Source organism: Oxyura jamaicensis, chromosome 12, assembly GCF_011077185.1.
Source record: "Oxyura jamaicensis isolate SHBP4307 breed ruddy duck chromosome 12, BPBGC_Ojam_1.0, whole genome shotgun sequence".
NCBI lineage: Eukaryota > Metazoa > Chordata > Aves > Anseriformes > Anatidae > Oxyura > Oxyura jamaicensis.
In genome coordinates, this window is record NC_048904.1 from 10,351,904 (window position 1) to 10,372,216 (window position 20,313).

Below are 20,313 nucleotides of genomic sequence, written 5' to 3' on the forward strand. Positions count from 1 at the left end.
CCCAATACACTAGAGAAATCAAAGTTGTATATTTGCTCTTTTACCAAAAAAATGTCTACAGTTCAGTACATATTAGGCATTTGTATTCTGTGACTAATATGACCCTGAAAGGATGTATAGAATCCAATCGTATACATGCTTTTTTAATTATTTAAAGGATAGCTTGTATTTATTGGATTCAAAAATTCTTAGCTAAAACAGTTGTCTAAGTGGATACCCTTACAAAGGTGTTGAACTACATGTGTGCACAATTATATTGTAATTACAGTTTTAAACTAGATTATGTAAATATAAACTGACAGAACAAGTTAGCAGAAAAAGAAAAAAACAAATAGCAAAGTCTTTGCTGAATGACACATATCAAAACTAACGGAAGCCGTTGGACAAAAAGGGAACGAACAGCACGTATAGCGCTCACCAAGCTTCTGCGGCCTCAGCCACTACAGCTACCCATCCCAAAAGCCCCCCTCTATTTTGTATCCTCACACAACTACCTTTGTAATTCTGCCTGGCAGGCGGCAGCAGAGCTGAGACAGCAGCATCCCCTTGCACAAACAGGCCTGCATCATACCCCGTTAGTCCATTAACCATGGGCGTCACAGATGTGGGCCACAGCTTCATTATCAGACACGATGCATTAGTGGGAAGAGTCACCTCTTTTTGGAGAGTAAATCCCAGTATCTACAAGGACAAGTGAGGGGAACAGGCAGCTCTGAGGCGCTCTGAGATTTCACCCAAGTGTTCTCCATCGCAAGCCTTTCAGCACCATACAGACAGTGCAACAGGTGAACCACAGGCCATGGGCTGTGGGGTGGCACAGGTGTGAGAGCCGTGGGGGAGTTCTGTGAGGGCACGAAGCTGACTGCTGAGGAGATGAAGTTTATTCCTCAAGTCCATAGCCCCAAGCTCAGGAGGAAACTATTAGATCATGTGTACAGCATACAGGTGTACAGCATATTAGAAGTTAAGCATACAGCATATTAGAAGTTAAATTAAAGCCCCAGATGCTTACACAAGTGCCTTAGACATACAAAATGGAGTTATTGAGCCGTTACACAGATAACAAGAAGAATTTAGCAAAATACACTCGAGGGTAAAAGCTCGCCCTTGCTACCTCCATGAGCAGTACCTAGAAACTCCTCACAGGCAGTCTCACCTCAGCTCTGTGAGCTGCACCCACCACCGGCTGGGGCAGTCCGCGCCCTCAGCGGGGGCAGAAGACCACGGGAGCAAACCGGAGCTCCCTATAGCGAGCAGAGTAGCAATGCCTCCACAGCCGGGCCACAACCCCCTGACCTGGGCGAGGAGAAGCCGCCTCTCCCCCCTCTCCCCGGCCCACCTCCCCGCGGCCCCCGCACGCCGCCGGCCCCTCACAGCAGCGCACCGGGAAGCGCCGAGCCGGACGCTAAACCCCAACGCACCCCCTGCCTGCGACGGGCAGTCACCAAAGCCAATCACCGCCGAGAGCGGCGACAGGCGGACCAATGGCGGCAGCGGGGCGGGCCGAGGCGGCCGGGCGCCTTGGCAACGGGCGGGCCGCGTGCGGCGGTGAAGCGCGGAGGGGAGCGGGACCGCCATGAAGATCGAGGAGGTGAAGAGCACGTCCAAGACGCAGCGCATCGCCGCCCACAGCCATGTCAAGGGGCTGGGGCTGGACGAGAGCGGCACCGCCAAGCCGGCGGGGGCCGGGCTGGTGGGGCAGGAGAACGCGAGGGAGGTGAGTGGGGGTGGGAAGGCCCCGATCCTGGCCCCTCCTGAGCTGAGGGGAGGCCGGGCGGCAGCCCCCGGCCTTTTATCTCCCCGTGGCTCTGGGCTTTCGGCTTCGGGCACTCCGAGCTCCTCCTTGATCGCCCTGTGGTGGCTGCGGTCTTCTGCGCCTTCAGTCTAAGAATGAAGGTGCCAAAGGCGGTAAAAACCCGCCAACAGCCAGAGATGCGCTGCAAGCGGGGCTTGGGGCTTCCTTTTCAGCCTTGCATCCGGCCCTCGGGGAGCGCTTTAGCGAACTGTCGTTCTGAAGGCCCCAAACCGCGTTTCTTGCTTTATTTTTATACCCCGATACATGCCTGTTCCTATACCCTGATATATGCCTGCGGCGTGGAGAGGGGGAAAGGATGCTGTTTTCCCTGAAGTTTGCGTTTTGCTGTCTTTGATTATTATTTTTTCAGCGTGCTGGATAAAAGAATTGTGGGAAGTATTTTTTTTTCTGATCTTGCCTCTATTTTGTATGCATAAAATTGAAATCCTCTATAATTTAATGTGTTCACGTGACCTAATTTTTCGTAGCACTTCTACTGTTACTGGAATGAAAAATATTACAGCAATACCATTGTTAACAATGTAAATACTTATTTAACCTGTAGGCTTGCGGGGTTATAGTGGAATTAATCAAAAGCAAGAAAATGGCTGGTAGAGCTGTACTGTTGGCAGGACCTCCTGGAACTGGCAAGGTATTATTTTCCTTATTTTTACATGAAAAAGTATTCCAAAATCTATTTTAATTTTATTTCTTGTCCAGACCATTTTGGGGTAGTGGTTACGTATTTTTTTCATCCAGTGGATTTTCTTTTTCATTAAGGTATTGACGTGTTTCCCCACTTCACGTGTTGATTTTTGCCATGTCATTAACGTTGGCTGTATCCACTGATGTGTTGAGGCATCATTAGCGTAAAGACGCCCTGTGTAGGTTATAAACACATAGGTGGTGTGATTTCTTAAGAAGAGGCTTCAAAATTAATATAATGGCCTAGATAGTTTTTGTTTTATTTTTTTTCCTCGTGCTATTTCAGGCTCCGGGCATTTGTATCAGATGTTAAATTCAAATGTCCAGTATTTTTCCAGTAAGGTGTTTTATAGATCTTTGGCAAAAGTCACTTAATGTCTGTCTAGTTTGTTTTGCAGAGGAGGGGGCTTGTTATGTGTGAGAAATGTCTGTCAGACAGAACAGATCTAGTATTAAATTGGTAGTTGACAGATGGGAAGTGATAAGATAAGGAAAGTTAACTCTGTGCAGAAAGAATCCTGTGTTCATCCTTATACAAATTAAATGCGTAATGTCTTTTTCTATTTTTTAAGACTGCTTTGGCTTTAGCTATTGCTCAGGAACTAGGCAGTAAAGTTCCCTTTTGTCCTATGGTTGGAAGTGAGGTCTATTCCACTGAGATCAAGAAAACAGAAGTTCTAATGGAAAACTTCCGACGGGCAATTGGTAAGTTTCAGAAAAGCAGAATAATTAAAATTTTTGCATGATACTTACTTTGTTGTTTTTTCCAGTCATCTGAAAAGGAAGATTTTCTCAGGGGTCATAGTGGTTTCCAGATCATGGTGTATGTTCTTTTTTTCAGTGCTGATCTTAATTTGCTAAATCTCTTCCCACACTTAGTGGAGTCGGTAAGGCTCTCTGGATATAAACCATAATTTAATGGTTGTGTCCCACAGTTATTTTGGTTTACTCTGCTTCCCCAGAGTCTCTTCTCGTCCTCCAGGTCCATCTCCTATTGCCTTTGACTGCATAAATATGAAAGAAGATCTATTTTTAGTTTCTTATGTTAGCAGAAATACTTGTAGACAGCAAAATGGTCTCTCCTTTTTTATTTTAGCAATTTTATGCTATTAAGCAAACAGCCTTCTTAAGGGACTCCCAAATGGCAGTGTTAGCCTGACTTAGTATAACAGTGAACCCTGAGGAAATTCCGTGCCAGCAAAATAAATACCTTAACTTAATATCTTCCTCAATTATCTTCCTCAATTCTAGAGTACTTGTACAAGCTCAATGCAAATTTAGCCAATTTACGACCCAACCTTACTAAGTATCTAAAATCTCTTAGGTGATCTTTGCTGACAGCTGATAAATGCAGTTAAAGTGGCCCTTGTTTGTATGAGGATTGCCTGAAGATAGCCTAACCAAAACACTGGACATATTAACAGTTAATTTTCCTGGTTTCTGTACCATGTTTCCCCCTGACTTCATCAGAGTATTTGATGGCAGTGAAGACGTCTCTCAGTTCTGAAACCAAACAAAAGTAGTCCATTGACTCTTACAAGAAAGCAACTTTTCAGTAGTCTCTGGTCTTCTAGTTACCATGAGTCCGGCAGGGCCTGGGGGAGGGAAGCCAGAGACTGAGTAGTCTGCAATATTTCCTTGATGTGATGAAGTTCCCTGTCAGAGATTTGGAAACTTGAACCAACAGAAGAAACTTCTGCCATCCATGTTGTCATTTGTAGAGACAGCAGTATTTTAACTCTCTCAGGTTAACAGCCAGATACATTGTCAGTCCCCTGCATTCCCTGAATGTCAGTAGAGAGACACTTCTAAACAAATATTGGTGTTAATGAAAGATGGAACTTCTTTTATTCCTTTGTGTTGAATTCTGTGTCACATTTTCATAACACAACCTTTATTGAATGTTTTTATCGGTGTAAAAAAATATTTTAAAGGACTAGTATCCATTGTTTTTCCAAATGGAACACTTTCCAGTCATGTTTAAATCTCAGTTAGGTTTTAGATCCCCTGCCTGGTAAATAAATACTTTAAAAGGGTGCATGTTCTAAAAAAGGATTTTGTATGCACAATGCACTATTAGCTGTGACTGTGTGCAAGAAAAAAAAAATCAACTCATGTCAATCAATACCTGATTTTTTTTATTATTATTTTTTTATGATACCTTACTAGCAGGTTCTGTATATATCATCTATTGCGCCTGTAGTGCATTTTACTTTCAGTAGGTTTGGACACCTGAATTTATAAAAATTATCAGGGATGTTAACATCAATTTCTTCTTATTTTTTAATTACTTTTCCTTGGAAACGAGAGAATCTGACATGTTTGAATACATCAATATACAAGGAAAAGGGCAATTCAGAGTTTTCAGAATTTTTGTTGTTGTGAATCATTTAATAACTGACGACATTCTCTAACGGCCAGGCACGGTTTAGTGTATAGCAGATAGATTGTTGTATATAGGAAACATAAAAACATGGAGTAGAAAATGAGAAGGTGGAATTGTACAGGTTTTAAAAACAAAAACCATTTCAGCTGAAGAATTAATACTGTATAGAGCTTACTAGCACCTGGCAAGGATGATGACAGTTAAAAGCTCAGTCGCAGTAACAACTACTGAAATAGCCCTTGAACAGCTTGTCCGTTCCCTGTATCTCCGAATTGTAACGGCCAATAAATCAAACAAGCACTGTTTAAGTTCATAGATACAGTGCTACTGAGCCCAAACATGAACCATTCTACAATTTTCTTCTTAGATTCATGCTTCTGATTTGTAAGTAGATGTCTCTGTTTAAGTTAAAGAGCCCATTTAAGAGTGAAATTCATAGTTGATAAATGCAGGTTGATGTGAAAACAAAAGATAATCAGCAAATTCAGAACATGATTACCTTTGCTCAGATCACTTTAAACTGTAAATATTTTCTATGGAGACATCTGTGTGAACACATCAGCTTAAACTAGAGGCATGCTTTTGAAGCAAGTCTGGGTTATCCTTGCTGGCTCAGCTCTGGTTTGTGTTGTGGAACAGACTCTGATCATGTGAATCTGCTACTTACTTTTCAGACAAAGTGAAACAGGAAGATGTACTTTAGGAACATACAAAATGTACCGCAAGCATGAATGGCTTGCAGTTTGTGGGAGCAGAATAGTGCTTATGCTGAAAGTTTAAAAACAAAGCAAAAAGGAAAATCAAGCCTGTGAATGTCCGTTTTTCACCACCAACAGTTTTACAGTACAGTTTCCCATATTACTTCACATTCCTTGCATATGTAACCTATGGGATTCGACCTTATCTAGGACAGTTTTATAACTCAAAGGTTCATTATTCTCTTCTGATGGTTTGGCATACCAGAAAAACATGTTAAAAATTAACTTTGTATAGAACTTCTTATGTAGTGCTAAATAAGAGAGAGAAAATACTTCATACCAAGAAATTATCACATTGTCCACAAATAACCTATTTCTCATATTTCAAATCCTATTCTTGATTTGGGTCCAGTAGAGGGAGACAGACTCATATTTGTCAGTTCTTTCTATTTCCCTATCAGCAACTCAAGATTACTGGTGAAGTGTCTGATCTATTTCAAAGTAAAATGAAAAGTTGAGGAACAAGGAAAGTTTTATAAAGTCCTAATAGCCTCAGACTGGGCAGGATGACTTCCTTATATCTTGTTACAGCCCATTCATTATTCTTGGTATGGCATATGTGTCTCATAAAATACTTTATAGAGTCTCTTCAGATGTGGGCTCTTTGAACTTTTATGTAGTTAGAACATCTGCATAATTGTAGTGGTGGTGATGATAGTGCTTTTTCTTTGGGACAGTCTAACCATAAACTCTTCAGCTCTGTATTATTTATCAGTTTAAAACAACTGTTAGTCCATTACAATGGTTGTGACAAGAATACAAGATACTCAGATACTGTGATGATTTCTTAACTATCTGAAAAACAGCAAAGTAAGGATGTCAATGTCACCTCTTTTGAAATAGTTTTAAGTTTGCATTATAACAAATTCTGTTAAGCTTTACCTAGCTCACCTGCTATTAACTTGACAAATAATTTACATGACACGTTAAGCTTTTCTTAATTTTATGAGGTTCTAACATACCTGTTAATCAATTTGTTATTTTTAACTTAGTTGCTAACACTTAAAGTGTTTTTTTGAAGTTACTTATTTTTCTCCTCTATCCTGACTTAGCAGAACTTTTCTGGTAGTATGAAAATTTTGTCAAACTCTAGTTACATTAGTGTCACTGATCTTTAGTTTCAGAATTTTGATGATTTTTTTTTTATCTTTAACGTAGGGCAGCAAATCTCTTCGAGGGGAGGGAAAAGAGAAAGGTTACTGACATGTGCTTCAAGAAGTAACGGGCAGAAAGAAAATTTTAGAGTTTAATAAACTGCTTTCCAAGTCAGAACTTGGGCTGAGCTTTCCGTCTCATAACCCAGGATTCTAACTTTCTATTCAAGAAGAGAATTATAATTGATCTTTCAACTTCTGAAAATAAAAAAATCCCATTAAATGTAATGAATCCTAATGATACGTTAAAATTTGTTGGCATTAGTGCAGCAGACTCTTGAGTGTTTATGGCCATTGATTTGTGTACTATTCCAAACAATTTCTTGCAGGATTGAGGATTAAAGAGACCAAGGAGGTTTATGAAGGAGAGGTTACAGAACTAACTCCATGTGAGACTGAAAATCCTATGGGAGGTTATGGCAAAACCATCAGCCATGTAATTATAGGACTCAAAACTGCAAAGGGAACCAAACAGTTGAAGGTATGTACAATAGAGTCTCAAAAATTTCCTGAAGAATTTCATATCTACGATATGAAATATATCATACGATATGTTTCATAGCTACGATATGTTTTTAGCAGTTCTTATTTCCATTTTAACCTCTTGATCCCCAGTTGTGTAGCATAACGATGCCAGGAGACATTTTTGCTAGACGGCTTTTTCCTACTCCTGAGGATGTATGTTTATCTGCTTTTCGTAGAGATTATTTAGATGTTAGTCGTTTCTCCTACCCCTTGAAATGGGGAGTAATCCTATCACTCAATCAACAGTTCCTGTTATTTTTCTGTTTGGCAACATACACTTATGCATGTTCAAGTGAGCTAAAGGAGAGTTTAAACAGGAGGAGATTCTGATGCAATTTTGCAGCATTACTAACATCACAGAAAAAATGGGTGTAGCTGAGAATCTGAGCTGTGACCTGCCTCAGACTACAACGTGCTCACATTGATCGCAGTTTTAACTTTATGGTCATGAGAGCGAATATACAAGAAAGCTCGTTTGTTTTTTTGTTTGTTTTCCTGGTATGCAATTGAATTTTTGAGGATAGTTTTGGGAAACTTTGCCTGCCTCAGTATAAATTGTTCTTTCTGTCACATCCCTTCTTTCTATGTGTGGAGATATGCTCTAGTGAATATGTGATAGAGAACTAGAAATTGAGCTGGTATGTTGCCAGCTCAGACCCACTTTCCCTTTGTTTTCTTGTACAAGTCTCTGTCCATATTGTTTAATTTCCCTGTCAGTTAGAGTGTGAGAGAACTGAATGCTGTCTCTGTTGTTAAGCATCATCTTCCATTTGTTCACTCTGAAAACAAAAAAATGTAGAGCAAAAATGAATAAATATGTACTAAGAGAAACAATAGCACCTAACATATTCCATATCCACTCTCCTTCACCCAGCTCCACAGAGGATGCAGACTCAAGAGATCAAGTAGCATAAGCCAGTGCAATAGCCGTTGTTTTTTTTGTTTTTTTTTTTTGTAAAAGTTTTGCTAGAAAGCAAGCGAAGCACCACATCCTAGGTATAAACATATTGTCACATTACACAAAGGCATACTTTGTTACTGCAATCATTATCATTATGTTTTTGGCTCTTAATGTCACTTTCTTCAGACAGGTATTTTTATGTAAGAAAGTAAGTTTTGTGCATCGTCTTTTCAGATTTTACAATAGAGACTAAGTTGTACTCTACCAGTACTCCAGGTCTTACAGCTTTATAAAATCCTACGAGGTATTTCAGGGGCAGGGGAGGGAGTTGCAGTTTAATATTGCCTGATAGGAGTGAGCTTTAGTCAAAGCTTCTTTTCCTCCTTTACCGTAATAATATGGAACTGTTTTGACCAACCGTGATGTTTGTTTGTCTCCAGCTGGACCCAAGCATATTTGAAAGCTTGCAGAAGGAACGAGTGGAAACGGGTGATGTTATTTATATTGAAGCAAACAGCGGAGCCGTCAAGGTAAGATAAAAGTTCTGCATTTTTATGCAGGTGGATGTATTCTTGCAGGTCTTTCTCTGCCTTTGTTAAAAAGCTCTCCAATTTGTTAAGCTTAATTGACATGAAATGGTTACGTGGATGTGTTAATAAGAGCCCAGTGTTTTCCTTATCTATAAAGAAAAATATCTCTCACACTGAAAGAGCATGGTCATCTGGTTCACAATTGAGGTCATCTGGCAAGGAAGCTATCACTGATGCTGCCTGGATGAGTTTTCTTTTCTGTAAGATCAAAACATCTTTAAGGGAAGGGGGGGAAAAAACAAGCAACTTTAGTCATTTTCAGGCTGACATGTGCAGTGTATTTAATCTTTCTTTTATCGCTCTGGTATTTTCTCCGCAAGATATATACATGTAGAAGGGAATACTGCATTAGTTAGCATTCTTTTCATATCTGATTTAGAAAGTAGTGTACAGCGATACTTGCTGTTTAATGGATGAGCATAATATTTTGTATCATATAATAAATCACCCACCTACAAAGGAGTCTTGAACAGTTCTCCCAATCTCTACCTAATCTGCTGGATTTGTCCTTTAGCAAGAATTGCATACAGTTAAAAGAAGAGGAGAGAGAGAGAGAGGAGTAGAATATTCTTCCTGCTAAAATACCAGGTGCTTTTCACCAGAGTTCTTGAGCTTTGATCAGTAGATACAGTATGCCTGTTGCTAAAGCAGGGAGTGGGATGTCTGAATTGTCAGACTGAAGCTTTTCAGTACTGGAATTGTGAACCAAGCCCTTTATCAAGTTTATGTCACTCAAGTTTTGGCACTGAAACTAATTCTATACCTGGGTTTTTCTTCTTTGCCTTTCTTCAGAGGCAAGGCAGGTGTGATACTTATGCTACGGAATTTGACCTTGAAGCTGAAGAGTATGTTCCCTTGCCAAAGGGCGATGTGCACAAGAAAAAGGAAATTATTCAGGATGTCACCCTGCATGACTTGGATGTGGCCAATGCTCGACCTCAGGTACCTGACTCCACAGATAAAGTCTTTACAGGAAAATTATTTTACATAGATGTGATGGCTTTTAAAGCAGTCAAGGAGGTGCAGAAAGCTTTGAGATATCCTAAATTACCTTCAATAGGAAGAGGAGTAGGTGTTACCTTGAAGGCCACTCTACCTCTCCTCTGTTTGCAGGGAGGTCCTACTGCAGGTGGCTGCTTCTTTGGCCCTTCTGTCCAGGTCAAAGAGGCGGTTGCTAGATTTGGATTCACTTCGGAATATTTGTCAGAGGAACTTCCACATGGACATTTGGGATCTGCTACCTTCACAGTTAGAGCGTAATCTAGACCTGCCTCTCTCCTTCCATATACCACAGTGCCCCATCCACTGCAGAAAAAGCTGAATGGGCTGCTCTTCTTGACCAGAGAAAAAGATTACATCTTTCTATAAGGAGAGATGTGAGGTAGCAGCAGCCAGATCTGCATAATTTTATTTATAAAAAGTCATGGACACAGATTAATTTCTTCTCTGCAGCTATGGCTTTGTGGCCATGAAATAGAAATTGCAAGCACTATGATAAATGATCACAAAGTATTTTTGACTTTGCTGTAGATTTTCTAATGTCCCTGCTTCCTTCAGAAATATTTCATAACCTCTCATTAAACTTTGTGATTTTCACTAGAGTTCTGAAGGTGCTTCATAAAAAAAAAATAGAACTACTCTTTACTGTATCTTAACATAGACTCAGTATTGAGGAAACTCCATCTGTCATAAAAGCCACTGACAATACAGTATCTGTGTTTAAAGGCTCATACTCTTGTGTTGTGATACTACAACCCCTTAACCTACTCCACTTCTAAATAAACATCCTTTTTTTCCAGCAAACTCATTTACCTGATAAAATTGAAGAATTAAAAAGTGTTAAAACTCAGCATAATTGTGTTGATAGGTTGAACAGTTACAGTGCACACAGACCATCCCAAGTCTCTGTGTTCCCTGATGATGTTTTCCGTTCTAAATGAGCTTCTGTTACAATTTTTTTAAAAGGATATCTCATTTTGATTTTTTCATGCACCCCAAATAAGCAAGGCTAAAGAAAGAGGGAGGAGATAGAATCTATTAGAAAACCATTGTGGTAAAGTTACCTAACCTTTGTCAAGTTATCAACCACTGATGAAACAAAGTATCAAGTTAAGTGTAAGAAACAACTTCTTTAACCAGTTCCCAGTTTTTAAAATTCTCATTGTAGGTGTTCACTAGAAGACTTCATAGTTGATCTGTAACTTTCTTTTCCCAGGGTGGGCAAGACATCCTTTCTATGATGGGACAATTGATGAAGCCTAAGAAAACTGAAATTACGGGTATGAATCCTTCATTGTATTTACAGACCAACATACCCTATATTTTTGCTAGTTAGAACAGAATTTAAAATGATGTTATTCACGTGACATCTTTCACGATGAATGCCTTCATAATATTTACTCAAAAATATTCAGATTTCAGAGAGCAGTGATACAACTGCCACAATGGCAATAGTTGGAAAGACTACCAACATGTTACTGGTTCACATACATAGTTTCAAACTACATACTGACTCTGCACCCATCTTCTTGGAGGGAAAGAGGTCAGAAAGGTAGTGCCACCTCCCTTCTCAAAACCTTGCTCCCAGAGGGTGCATAGTTCATATTTTTCTATAGCTACCCTGAGATCCAAACTTACCCCCTCAAAATCTAAAAAACATAGGGTGCATTCTTATGTGAAGCAACTATGCAGTGTTTCTGTGGAGCAGAAAAGAGGCTTCTCAAGACCTTGGTTTGGTTTTGACTCCTCTATAGCAGCTGCATTTTGACTTAATGGTCTAAGTGCACTGCTGCTTTCCTACCTACAGGTCATGGAAGGAAAAACGATCCACAGAAAGATCTATTCTTTTTTTGCTTTGAAAGAAATGTTTCATTAAGTGACTATCTAAATTTAGATCAGAGTTTTCTTCAATATTTAACCGGAGTGGTGCACTTTTGAAGTTTTCCTTCTGTTCCAGAGGTCACTTTGCTTTTTCTGAAGTCAGATTTATCCACATAACATCTTGCATGACTTTGAGATCCAAATGTTGTCAGAATTTTTATATAGCCCTATATATATATATATAATGCACATATGATTGGTTAAAAGAACTGCCTTGCTGAAATACAGGAGGAATATTTTATTCTTACAGTAATGTTCTCTTCATCCATGCTTGGAAACTTGGTTAAGCTTCATGTTTTAAACTGAGGTTTGGCTGACTTTTTCTTTTCTTTGTCTGATGTAGTGTTTCACAAGGTAAGAGAGAGAACAGACTGCTCCAGTTAAGTACTAGAAGTTCAGTTTAGGAATAGTTTGATGCACAGATGCCTCTACAATACAGGAATGAAATCACAAATCTTAGTTTAGTCTTAAATGCCACATCATTTCGGTGTCAAAGAGATTTACTCTGTGGCAGTAAGAAACCCATCCATGAAAATTTCAAGGGGAATGTTACTCTGAAGTCTTTCATAGAGACCTATAGCTCACTAGCAGAATAACTAACAATTTCTTTGGGTTCTTGTAGATAAACTTCGAGGAGAAATAAATAAAGTGGTAAATAAATACATTGATCAAGGCATTGCAGAGCTGGTCCCAGGTGTACTGTTTGTAGATGAGGTTCACATGCTGGATATTGAATGTTTCACATACCTGCACCGAGCCCTGGAGTCTTCTATTTCCCCCATTGTCATCTTTGCTTCCAATCGAGGAAACTGTGTTATCAGGTATGTCTAAAGTTGAATTTTCCAGTTCCATTAGTTGTGTTGCAAGCTGCATTAGTGCTCCAGAACTGCTCAGGAGCTTCATGAGGGGAAAAGCACTTTATGCCAGCCTGACTGAATTAAAGCAGAATGGAATCCTTCCTTTTCTCTAACAGCCTCTGAATTGTCTGTTTCCTGGGTGTTCTGTTACACTTACCTTTCTCTTTGGATACCTCAACATATCTCTTGCTTGTGCATTAGAGACATCGAAAGCACTAGAGCTACAAATCTCTAATATCCTAGTTTCCTGCTTCTGGATAACTTCACTGTTTGCTATCCTTGTTGCATCCAACTTCAGCTTCCTGTTCTTACTGTTAAAGCATATCACAGTTCAGCCTCTCCCCACTCTCCATTCTTTCCTACTATATTAGCCTGTATTTTTGTTTCTCCAGCTTTGCCAACTAACTTATTTTTCACTCCACTCCAATTCGTGCCTCTACTTCAGTATTCTGCACCCACACAATGCATTCTTCGCATTTTCAGTAAAAGTGCTCTCCTCTTTCAGATTCTTCCTGAAGTTTCACTGCTAATTTGTGGTCTAGGTCAAATTATGTCTAAACAAGCTGTCATTAGCAATGATTGCTACTATTTAAATTGATATAATTCAGCTGTGTATCCAGCTATTCCTTTCACTCTTATGGGCTCATCTGGTATTAATCTTTCTTTGTTTGCATTGCTTAGAAGTTAAGGTGATAAGCTCTTCAAAAATGTTTGAGGTGGATGTTGCAGTGTTCTTTTTACAAAGGCATAAAAAGGCTGTCTCATAAAAATAGAACAAACAGCTCTGTCAGTATGGACTGACAGGAACATTTGATTTAAGAAAGTTTTCCATATAACAGTTGTGTCAAGTATTGGTAAACTAAATCCCTTAAAAGCAAGGCCTTTACTGTATACTGCTCTCTCACATAATTGGTGAAGCTCTAATTCACCTACTGGTGGCTCTTAAAAGGAAAGAATTAATTGTAGCTGAGTTTTTAACTCATAAGAGAATTGATTCAGAAGAAACACCATCATCTACTCAAGAGTACAGCAGGAGATGATTGCAGGGCATTTTGATTTGTTTCCCATGGAGGACTGCAACAAAAGGTGAAATGCTTCAAGTCTGGTACTGAAATTGGAAATGTAGTTGTCTACCTGCACTTCACTATTTTCATCTGTGATGTCCACAGGTCTCATGAAATGCGGCTGTCTTTCATTCTTGACTTCACAGCAATTCATGGTTGTCTTGAAAGAGCAGAGTAGATGTGCCTGTGACTTTGCTGTTGGCTGTTTTATGCCAAACAAATAAAATGGTTGAGGTTCTAGATCCTTCTTTCTCCTTCATGCACAAATCTCTAACTCTGAATTTGCTGGATAGCACGCATATAATGTAAAACCACTGCGGTGGCTGGACGGGTGAGGGAAATAATTATCGAAGTAACGGCTTGTTCAGCAAGAGAGAATGTTCTCCCAGTTAATGATAATGAATATAATTCCTATCGATACTGGTGAACAACTTAGTAAGAATGAGTTCCCCTCTGGAAGATACTTTGGAACATTAGCTAAGACTGTATTGTATAAGATGCAATGAAGAGAAACAAGAAAAGCACCACCTCAGACTACCTCTGAGTGACATTTTAAGAGTTCCAGAAATAGTATTTGTTTCCTTCAGGCTGTCCAGTATAAACTAGACTGTTTCCTGTCTGTATCTGCGGGACATGCCTGTATGGTAAGACGTAAGAATTTTAAACTAGTGGATGTGTAGTCAACTATTACTGCTTTGAGTCAAATCAAGGTACTGAACTCAGAGCAGCAGTTAATCCGTTTCTGTTTGGTTTCCCCTTTAGAGGCACAGAGGATGTAGTGTCTCCTCATGGAATACCACTGGACCTGCTGGACAGAGTGATGATTATCCGAACCATGCTGTATACACCCCAAGAAATGAAGCAGGTATAAACATTTTAAAGAGCTTCTAAAAAGACCCTGGAATTCTAGTCTCTTGGGATAACTGCTATGTCTCTGTATATTCTGTTGCTATAGAGCTGTTTGAATCCGTATGGTCAGCAGGGTTAGTGCCAGAAAGCTTACCACTTCCTAAATGCATGCTGCTTCAGTGACCATTGAGAATAAGCTGGTTAAGATTTTGCCTGCACTTTTTTGTTGGATTTCCATCCACTGATGAGTTATATTGGTAAACACATTTAGAGCTGAAAGTGGTATCTCACTTGCATGAAATGCCATGAGTTGTTAGCTGACCACCTCTCTGGCACCGCTGTGCTTTCCAAAGAGTTTGCAGGTTCCAGGAGGTACTTCTTTTTCTGTTGTTACAAGGTGAAGCGTTAGAATTTAGGACCAATGGTCCCACCCCTCAGGCTGTTCCTCCACATGAGAGATGAGAGAGATTACACAACACAACTTCATGCACTCCATTTTTGCCTCCATGCTCTGTACTATAGCTTTAACCTTCTCAAGTAGTTTCCTGAAACTGGAAGGAGTTTTGTGCTCCTAGTCGAGTTTGGAAATGTAAGCGCAGCAAATGTTGCAGAGATACGCTTCTGAATGCCTGGAACCTTTCCTGTGGGACCATCACAACGGATTGTGTATCGATTATAATGCTTGGGTTCCATTATGATGCATCGTGTCAAAGATCCCCCTCATTAGCGTCTCAATGCTGTGAAGTGACACAATGCAGAAGACATTACAGTTTATCATGTCAATTCTTTGTATTATTTAAGAGATAGTGTCAATGGAGGAGAGCGTTGTCACGAGATAATAGTCTCCTGCTGCTGGAAAAGTGCCAAGGTGAAGCTGAGGCATTTATCGAATATAAACGCAGAGGCAAAGCTTCACTTCATTTGGTTTGAGGAGTGTTTCACGTACAGCTGTTGTGAACCATGCTCAGGATGATTTTTTTGTACCTAAAAGGATACTTTAATGCTTTAAAGTACGGATAATAGTAGAAGCAGCTCAGTGATTTTAATAACACCATTATGTATTTTCTGCATACAAAACAGGTATTAAAGTGACACTTCTGCTTAGTATGGAGACGTTAAAGACTGTTTTCTAGACTTCCCTGTATTGTATGTGAATTTTGTGTAGTTAGGGTAGCAGGAATATGCACTCTGAGCTAAATATAGCATGTTTAACAAAAGGTAATACGTAGAAGTAATACTTACCTAGTGTGCTGTATTATCATGCAGATAACACACTGTTAAAGAGCTAGTTTCTGAACTGCTGGTTTTTCAGAAGAGCTAGCTAAGAGCTGTGGTTTCCACCCTCCCCAGGGATGAGGGTAGAAGCGTTTACAGTAGCTTTTCCTAAAGCTAAAAATAGATTCAGCCTTTTTTTCATAAATCATGTTCCCATAGTCAGATAATCTCATTTTCCCTTAAATTAAGGCTTTTGAATGACTTCTCTTGGGAGAGGAGGAGGAACTGTTTATTACCCTTGAATGTAACTAAATACAACTGAGAGGAGGACGGGGCAAGGGAGTATAGTAAAAATCAGAGGTCCATTTATTTCTCTATTTTTGCTCCCATTTTTCTTTCATGCTAGGAAGAAGTTTTCCCTGGTTATGTTTCTGTGTGAGACTCCTTGCCTTATCACAACTGATGTGCTTATCAGTGCAAGAATTGTCCTTGTACTGAAAAGTTTGTTCCTAACCAGCAGAAATCGCACTGTATAGCTCTGCTCCGAGAACACAAGACCCACAGTTACCTTAGTGCAACCAAAGCAGGAAGGAAATGGTCCTAGGAAAATTCACCGTTATAAGAATATTCTAGTCAGATACTGTCGTAATCTTTTTTTTTTTTTTGCGTTTGTATCAGATAGAAGAGGTGATAACTGGCACATTCTGTTCATAATGTATTTTACCTGGTAAACACTTTTCCTATTTCATAGCAGCTTGTTTATGTATGTATTTGCTGGGTTAATGCCTTAGACCCTGATCCTTCAGTAAGGTTCTACAGAGTTGCTAGATAAGTTTTTTTTTAAATAGTTGTTCTTAGAGACGTGGCATTTAAGGTGTCTTGTTTCTAGCAGAAGAATAAAGTAGCAGTGTTTCAGTGAATGGAAAGTGATATTTGGGTGATCTATAAGGTGGAAAAAGTCTTCAATTTGAAATTGCAATTCGCGGTAGCATTTCTGATATTCGGTATTAATATCTTAGCACAAGTTCCTACCATTTCAAACCACTCTTCTACTCTGTTCGCTACCCTGACTCTCCTGGCGCATTTTTATGGCTTTAATTTAAACGAGTGCTTCTTGATATCTTGTTTACAAAGCTGCCAAAGTGAAAAATACCTGTATTATATGAGGCTTGCAGTTCCAGAGTTATCTCAGCACTACAACACAACATCATTATCCAGTCTGCCCCTTATCACTCAGCTGGTAATACGGACTACCGAGAGACTTGTGCCACTTTTGTTACAGCTTTATATGCTCAGGCTTATTGGTGATATCTTGCTCTCCAACTTTGTAAAGATCTCCAAACTGGTACGAGCCTGAGACTGTTCTTGAAAGATTAGATTCTTCTTAGTGATTTTTTTCTTCTTGCAGGAATAGGTGAATCTTAGAAAGTAACTTTTTGATTTATTTTACTATCTTACTGTCAATTGAATAAAAAGTGCGTTGTGAGTTCCTAAGGGAAGAGTACATTTTTTGTAGGGCTTGCTGGAGAGCTCTGCTGCGTAACAGCAGCAATACGCTACAAAATTTGGGAACTGATGTAGCTGTCCACAAGACTCTAGCTGTCACTGCTACTTCTGCATGCTTTTCCACTTTCCTTGTTTAAGTTCTTATCTACAAACAAAAAGCACAGTATATACCTCACTAACCACACAAAATTATCATGAAGTAGTCCAGATACGTTACTTGACCTGCCTTTTATGATGATCAGGTTTTCAACATCATATTTACCTATTCAACGACTTAAAATTCCACAAATTTGTTCTAGTTTAGTGGTAAGTTACACAAGGATATCTCCATACCATCTCATTTGATAGCACATCCCATCTTTAAGCTGACAGGGTTAAACTAAGCTAAGTAGCATAGCATGCTAATAGTTTGGGCTGTTACCTGACTTACTCATTCATCCCAACAGATCATAAAACTTCGTGCTCAGACAGAAGGAATTAATATCAGCGAAGAAGCTCTAAACCATTTAGGGGAAATTGGTACCAAGACAACCTTAAGGTAAGATGAACACAGTGCAATTTTCTGTTACATCTTAAGCATGGCTGGTTTTAAAAGCTCTAAGATAACTCTCTCTTGGAAGTGAGACAGCCCTCTCCCATACAGTAACACACGGTCTATTTAGAACAGTGTTGATGTTACAAAAGATTAGTAATCCGTCTGCTCCCTTGTTTAAGGAGTGTACATGCTAGAGGATCTTAAAGATTTTTTTTTATACTGCTGATGGAGCTGTGTTTCCTAACAAATCTCCCACCCATACGTACATGCAATTCACTGGAATGAACTGAATTGTAATTATTCATCCATCTGTTTGATCACAGGTACGCTGTGCAGTTACTGACCCCAGCTAACCTACTTGCCAAGATTAATGGGAAAGACAGCATTGAGAAGGAGCATATTGAAGAAATAAATGAACTTTTCTATGATGCCAAATCCTCAGCAAAAATCTTGGCTGATCAACAAGAGAAATACATGAAATGAAGAGCTTATGTTAGATGCTTTGAAGTGGCTTTAACCCTTACCCAGGACTGGCTTAATTAATAAGAAATGTTAATGGTTTGTCTCTTTTGGGACTGGAAAATATTTAAATATTGGACTGCTTTGTCAGGCCAGCATTAACTAGCAAGTGTTCCTATTTCATTGTCAACAACAAGATTTTCTGTGATATGTGTAACATCTTCGTCTCCCTGAGTACATCTGAAATGAATAGCTCTTGACCCATCAGTTTGGTTTGTTAGATTTTGTTACAGAAGAGCTCTAACTGAAGCTGATGCTTAAGAACAGTCTATTTTCTTTAAGAGTGTTGTTTTAAAATTGTTTCCTTTTCCAGATATGAACATTTTTTTGAAGAGTTTGTCTGAAGTGATTTATAATAAAATATTTCTTGGATAGTGGAAGTTTGCTTATGTTTGTCCTGAGTGCTCACCTACCTAAAGAAACAGTTGAAATAAATAAGTTAGAATTCACAAAGCAAAATATGGGTAAAGTGGATCTGCAACAAAAATAGATTTACAGCAGATGAAAGATACAGTAATAGAACCTTTCTTGAGGTATCCTTTTTAAGGACTTCTTTCTAGGTCTTGTTATTTTATTCTCTGAAAACTGTTTTGGAAAATGCATAAATACAGAATAATTATTACTTTGGTCTTACTTAAAGCATTTCTTCTGGAGTACCTTATACTTTTTTTGAGTTTTCTTAAAGCAGATCAAATAAAAATGGAAAAATATAGCTAAACATGACAGAAGCATTATGTTCTTTCTCCACTTTCTTGATCAACTACAATCAAAAACAATTTGAAAACTAAAAATGTATTAATATTCATATATAATAAAAGTGAAATTTAGCAGAAAGATAGTAAAAAGAATAACCCAGTAATTAAAGTTCGATATATATTTTTTTCACAGTGGTTGACTCTCAGTAGTATTGCATTAGGCAGACACTGGCTACTGCATTTTTATTTTCAATTAAAATACACCTCTGTTCTTGTTTTCCAAAGAGTTTTTTGTTTAAGAGTTCCTGATAGTTAGAGAAGCTAAAATGACAGCCATGGTATGCATGTTTGTATACATTTCATTTACATAGCTTAATTCCTGTGTATCAAATATAACAAAGCTTCCTGGTTAAGTCTTAGTATTCTGCCTTCTAAAACCAATGCATAAACTCATCGTCTTTTTAGGGAAGGAATCTAGCTGCTAAAAACCTCTGTCCTCACTTTCATATACTCTAGCAGCTTGTCTCTTCCTTGTACTGAATTGCTGTTTGTGGAAATAGCTAATGATTTTCCTCTTCAAAAAAAAAAAAAAAAAAAAAAGGACTGGACAGCAGATACTTGGGGGGGGGGGGGGGCCGGGGGGGAGTGGAAGGAAGCGGGATGATTTGGATTTAATAATGTTTTGATCACATTCTGCTATCTCAGTCATGCAAAAACCTGTCCCATTCTTCAAAGTGAAATTCAGTACTCTGTCAGCCAACCCTAATTAGCTTTTGCACTTTAAATAATCTTATCTACTCCTTTCTCTACATCTGCAACTAAACAGCAGTGACAGAGATATTTAATGAATAATTTTTTGTTTATCTGCAAATATTTTTGGCCAAGGAACAATCCTGCTTTAGCACCTAAAAAGACCTCTCTCTTACTGAGTCCAAATGAATAAAGATTGCAAATGCACCACCACACTGATTTCCAGTGTTTCTACAATATCTTTCTATTGCAGCAGGAGGACGTGTTCTGGTTTTGTGCTAGGGCACATTCGGAGGAAACCCGGATTAAGCAGCTGCGTGGTCAAAGTGAACTTTTTTCTTTTACAGTTTGAAAGTCCTTGGCAGTGATGAATGTTGTTATTTAAGGTTATGAGCACCATTTTTCTTTCATTTTTTTTTCTGAAGTATCTAACTGATAAATTTAGAAAGAGGTTTGACTGAGCCCTAAATAATGCTGAATGACAGAGCTGTTCGAAGTCTCAATCGGAGTTTGATGGCACTGGTTCTTTCACTGATAAGTTCTGGGCTCTGCTTGCACAGCAGCAGAAGACCTTGGGGTAGCAAAGGGTGGTGCCTCCTGGAGTACCAAAACCTTAAGACCACTGTTCC

The 20,313-nt window shown here is 39.0% G+C and overlaps 1 protein-coding gene and 1 long non-coding RNA gene across 2 annotated transcripts in view; one reads left to right on the forward strand and one right to left on the reverse strand.

The window, feature by feature from the left end:
• The first annotated feature begins 1,507 nt into the window (after positions 1-1,507).
• Positions 1,508-18,619, forward strand: RUVBL1 (RuvB like AAA ATPase 1). The gene is made up of 11 exons (XM_035337821.1): positions 1,508-1,717; positions 2,361-2,447; positions 3,073-3,205; positions 7,128-7,279; positions 8,665-8,754; positions 9,607-9,756; positions 11,030-11,093; positions 12,317-12,515; positions 14,378-14,480; positions 17,632-17,723; positions 18,044-18,619. Exons 1-11 carry the CDS (start codon positions 1,577-1,579, stop codon positions 18,201-18,203), a joined length of 1,371 nt encoding a protein of 456 aa, XP_035193712.1. The 5' UTR covers positions 1,508-1,576; the 3' UTR covers positions 18,204-18,619.
• LOC118173344 overlaps positions 1,939-20,313 on the reverse strand; it is a 34,558-nt gene continuing 16,183 nt past the window's right edge. Inside the window, exons 2-3 of the long non-coding RNA XR_004754144.1 lie at positions 3,254-3,504; positions 1,939-2,063 (exon numbers count right to left, since the gene is read on the reverse strand). This is a non-coding gene — a long non-coding RNA (uncharacterized LOC118173344). The remainder of the gene's footprint in view (positions 2,064-3,253; positions 3,505-20,313) is intronic.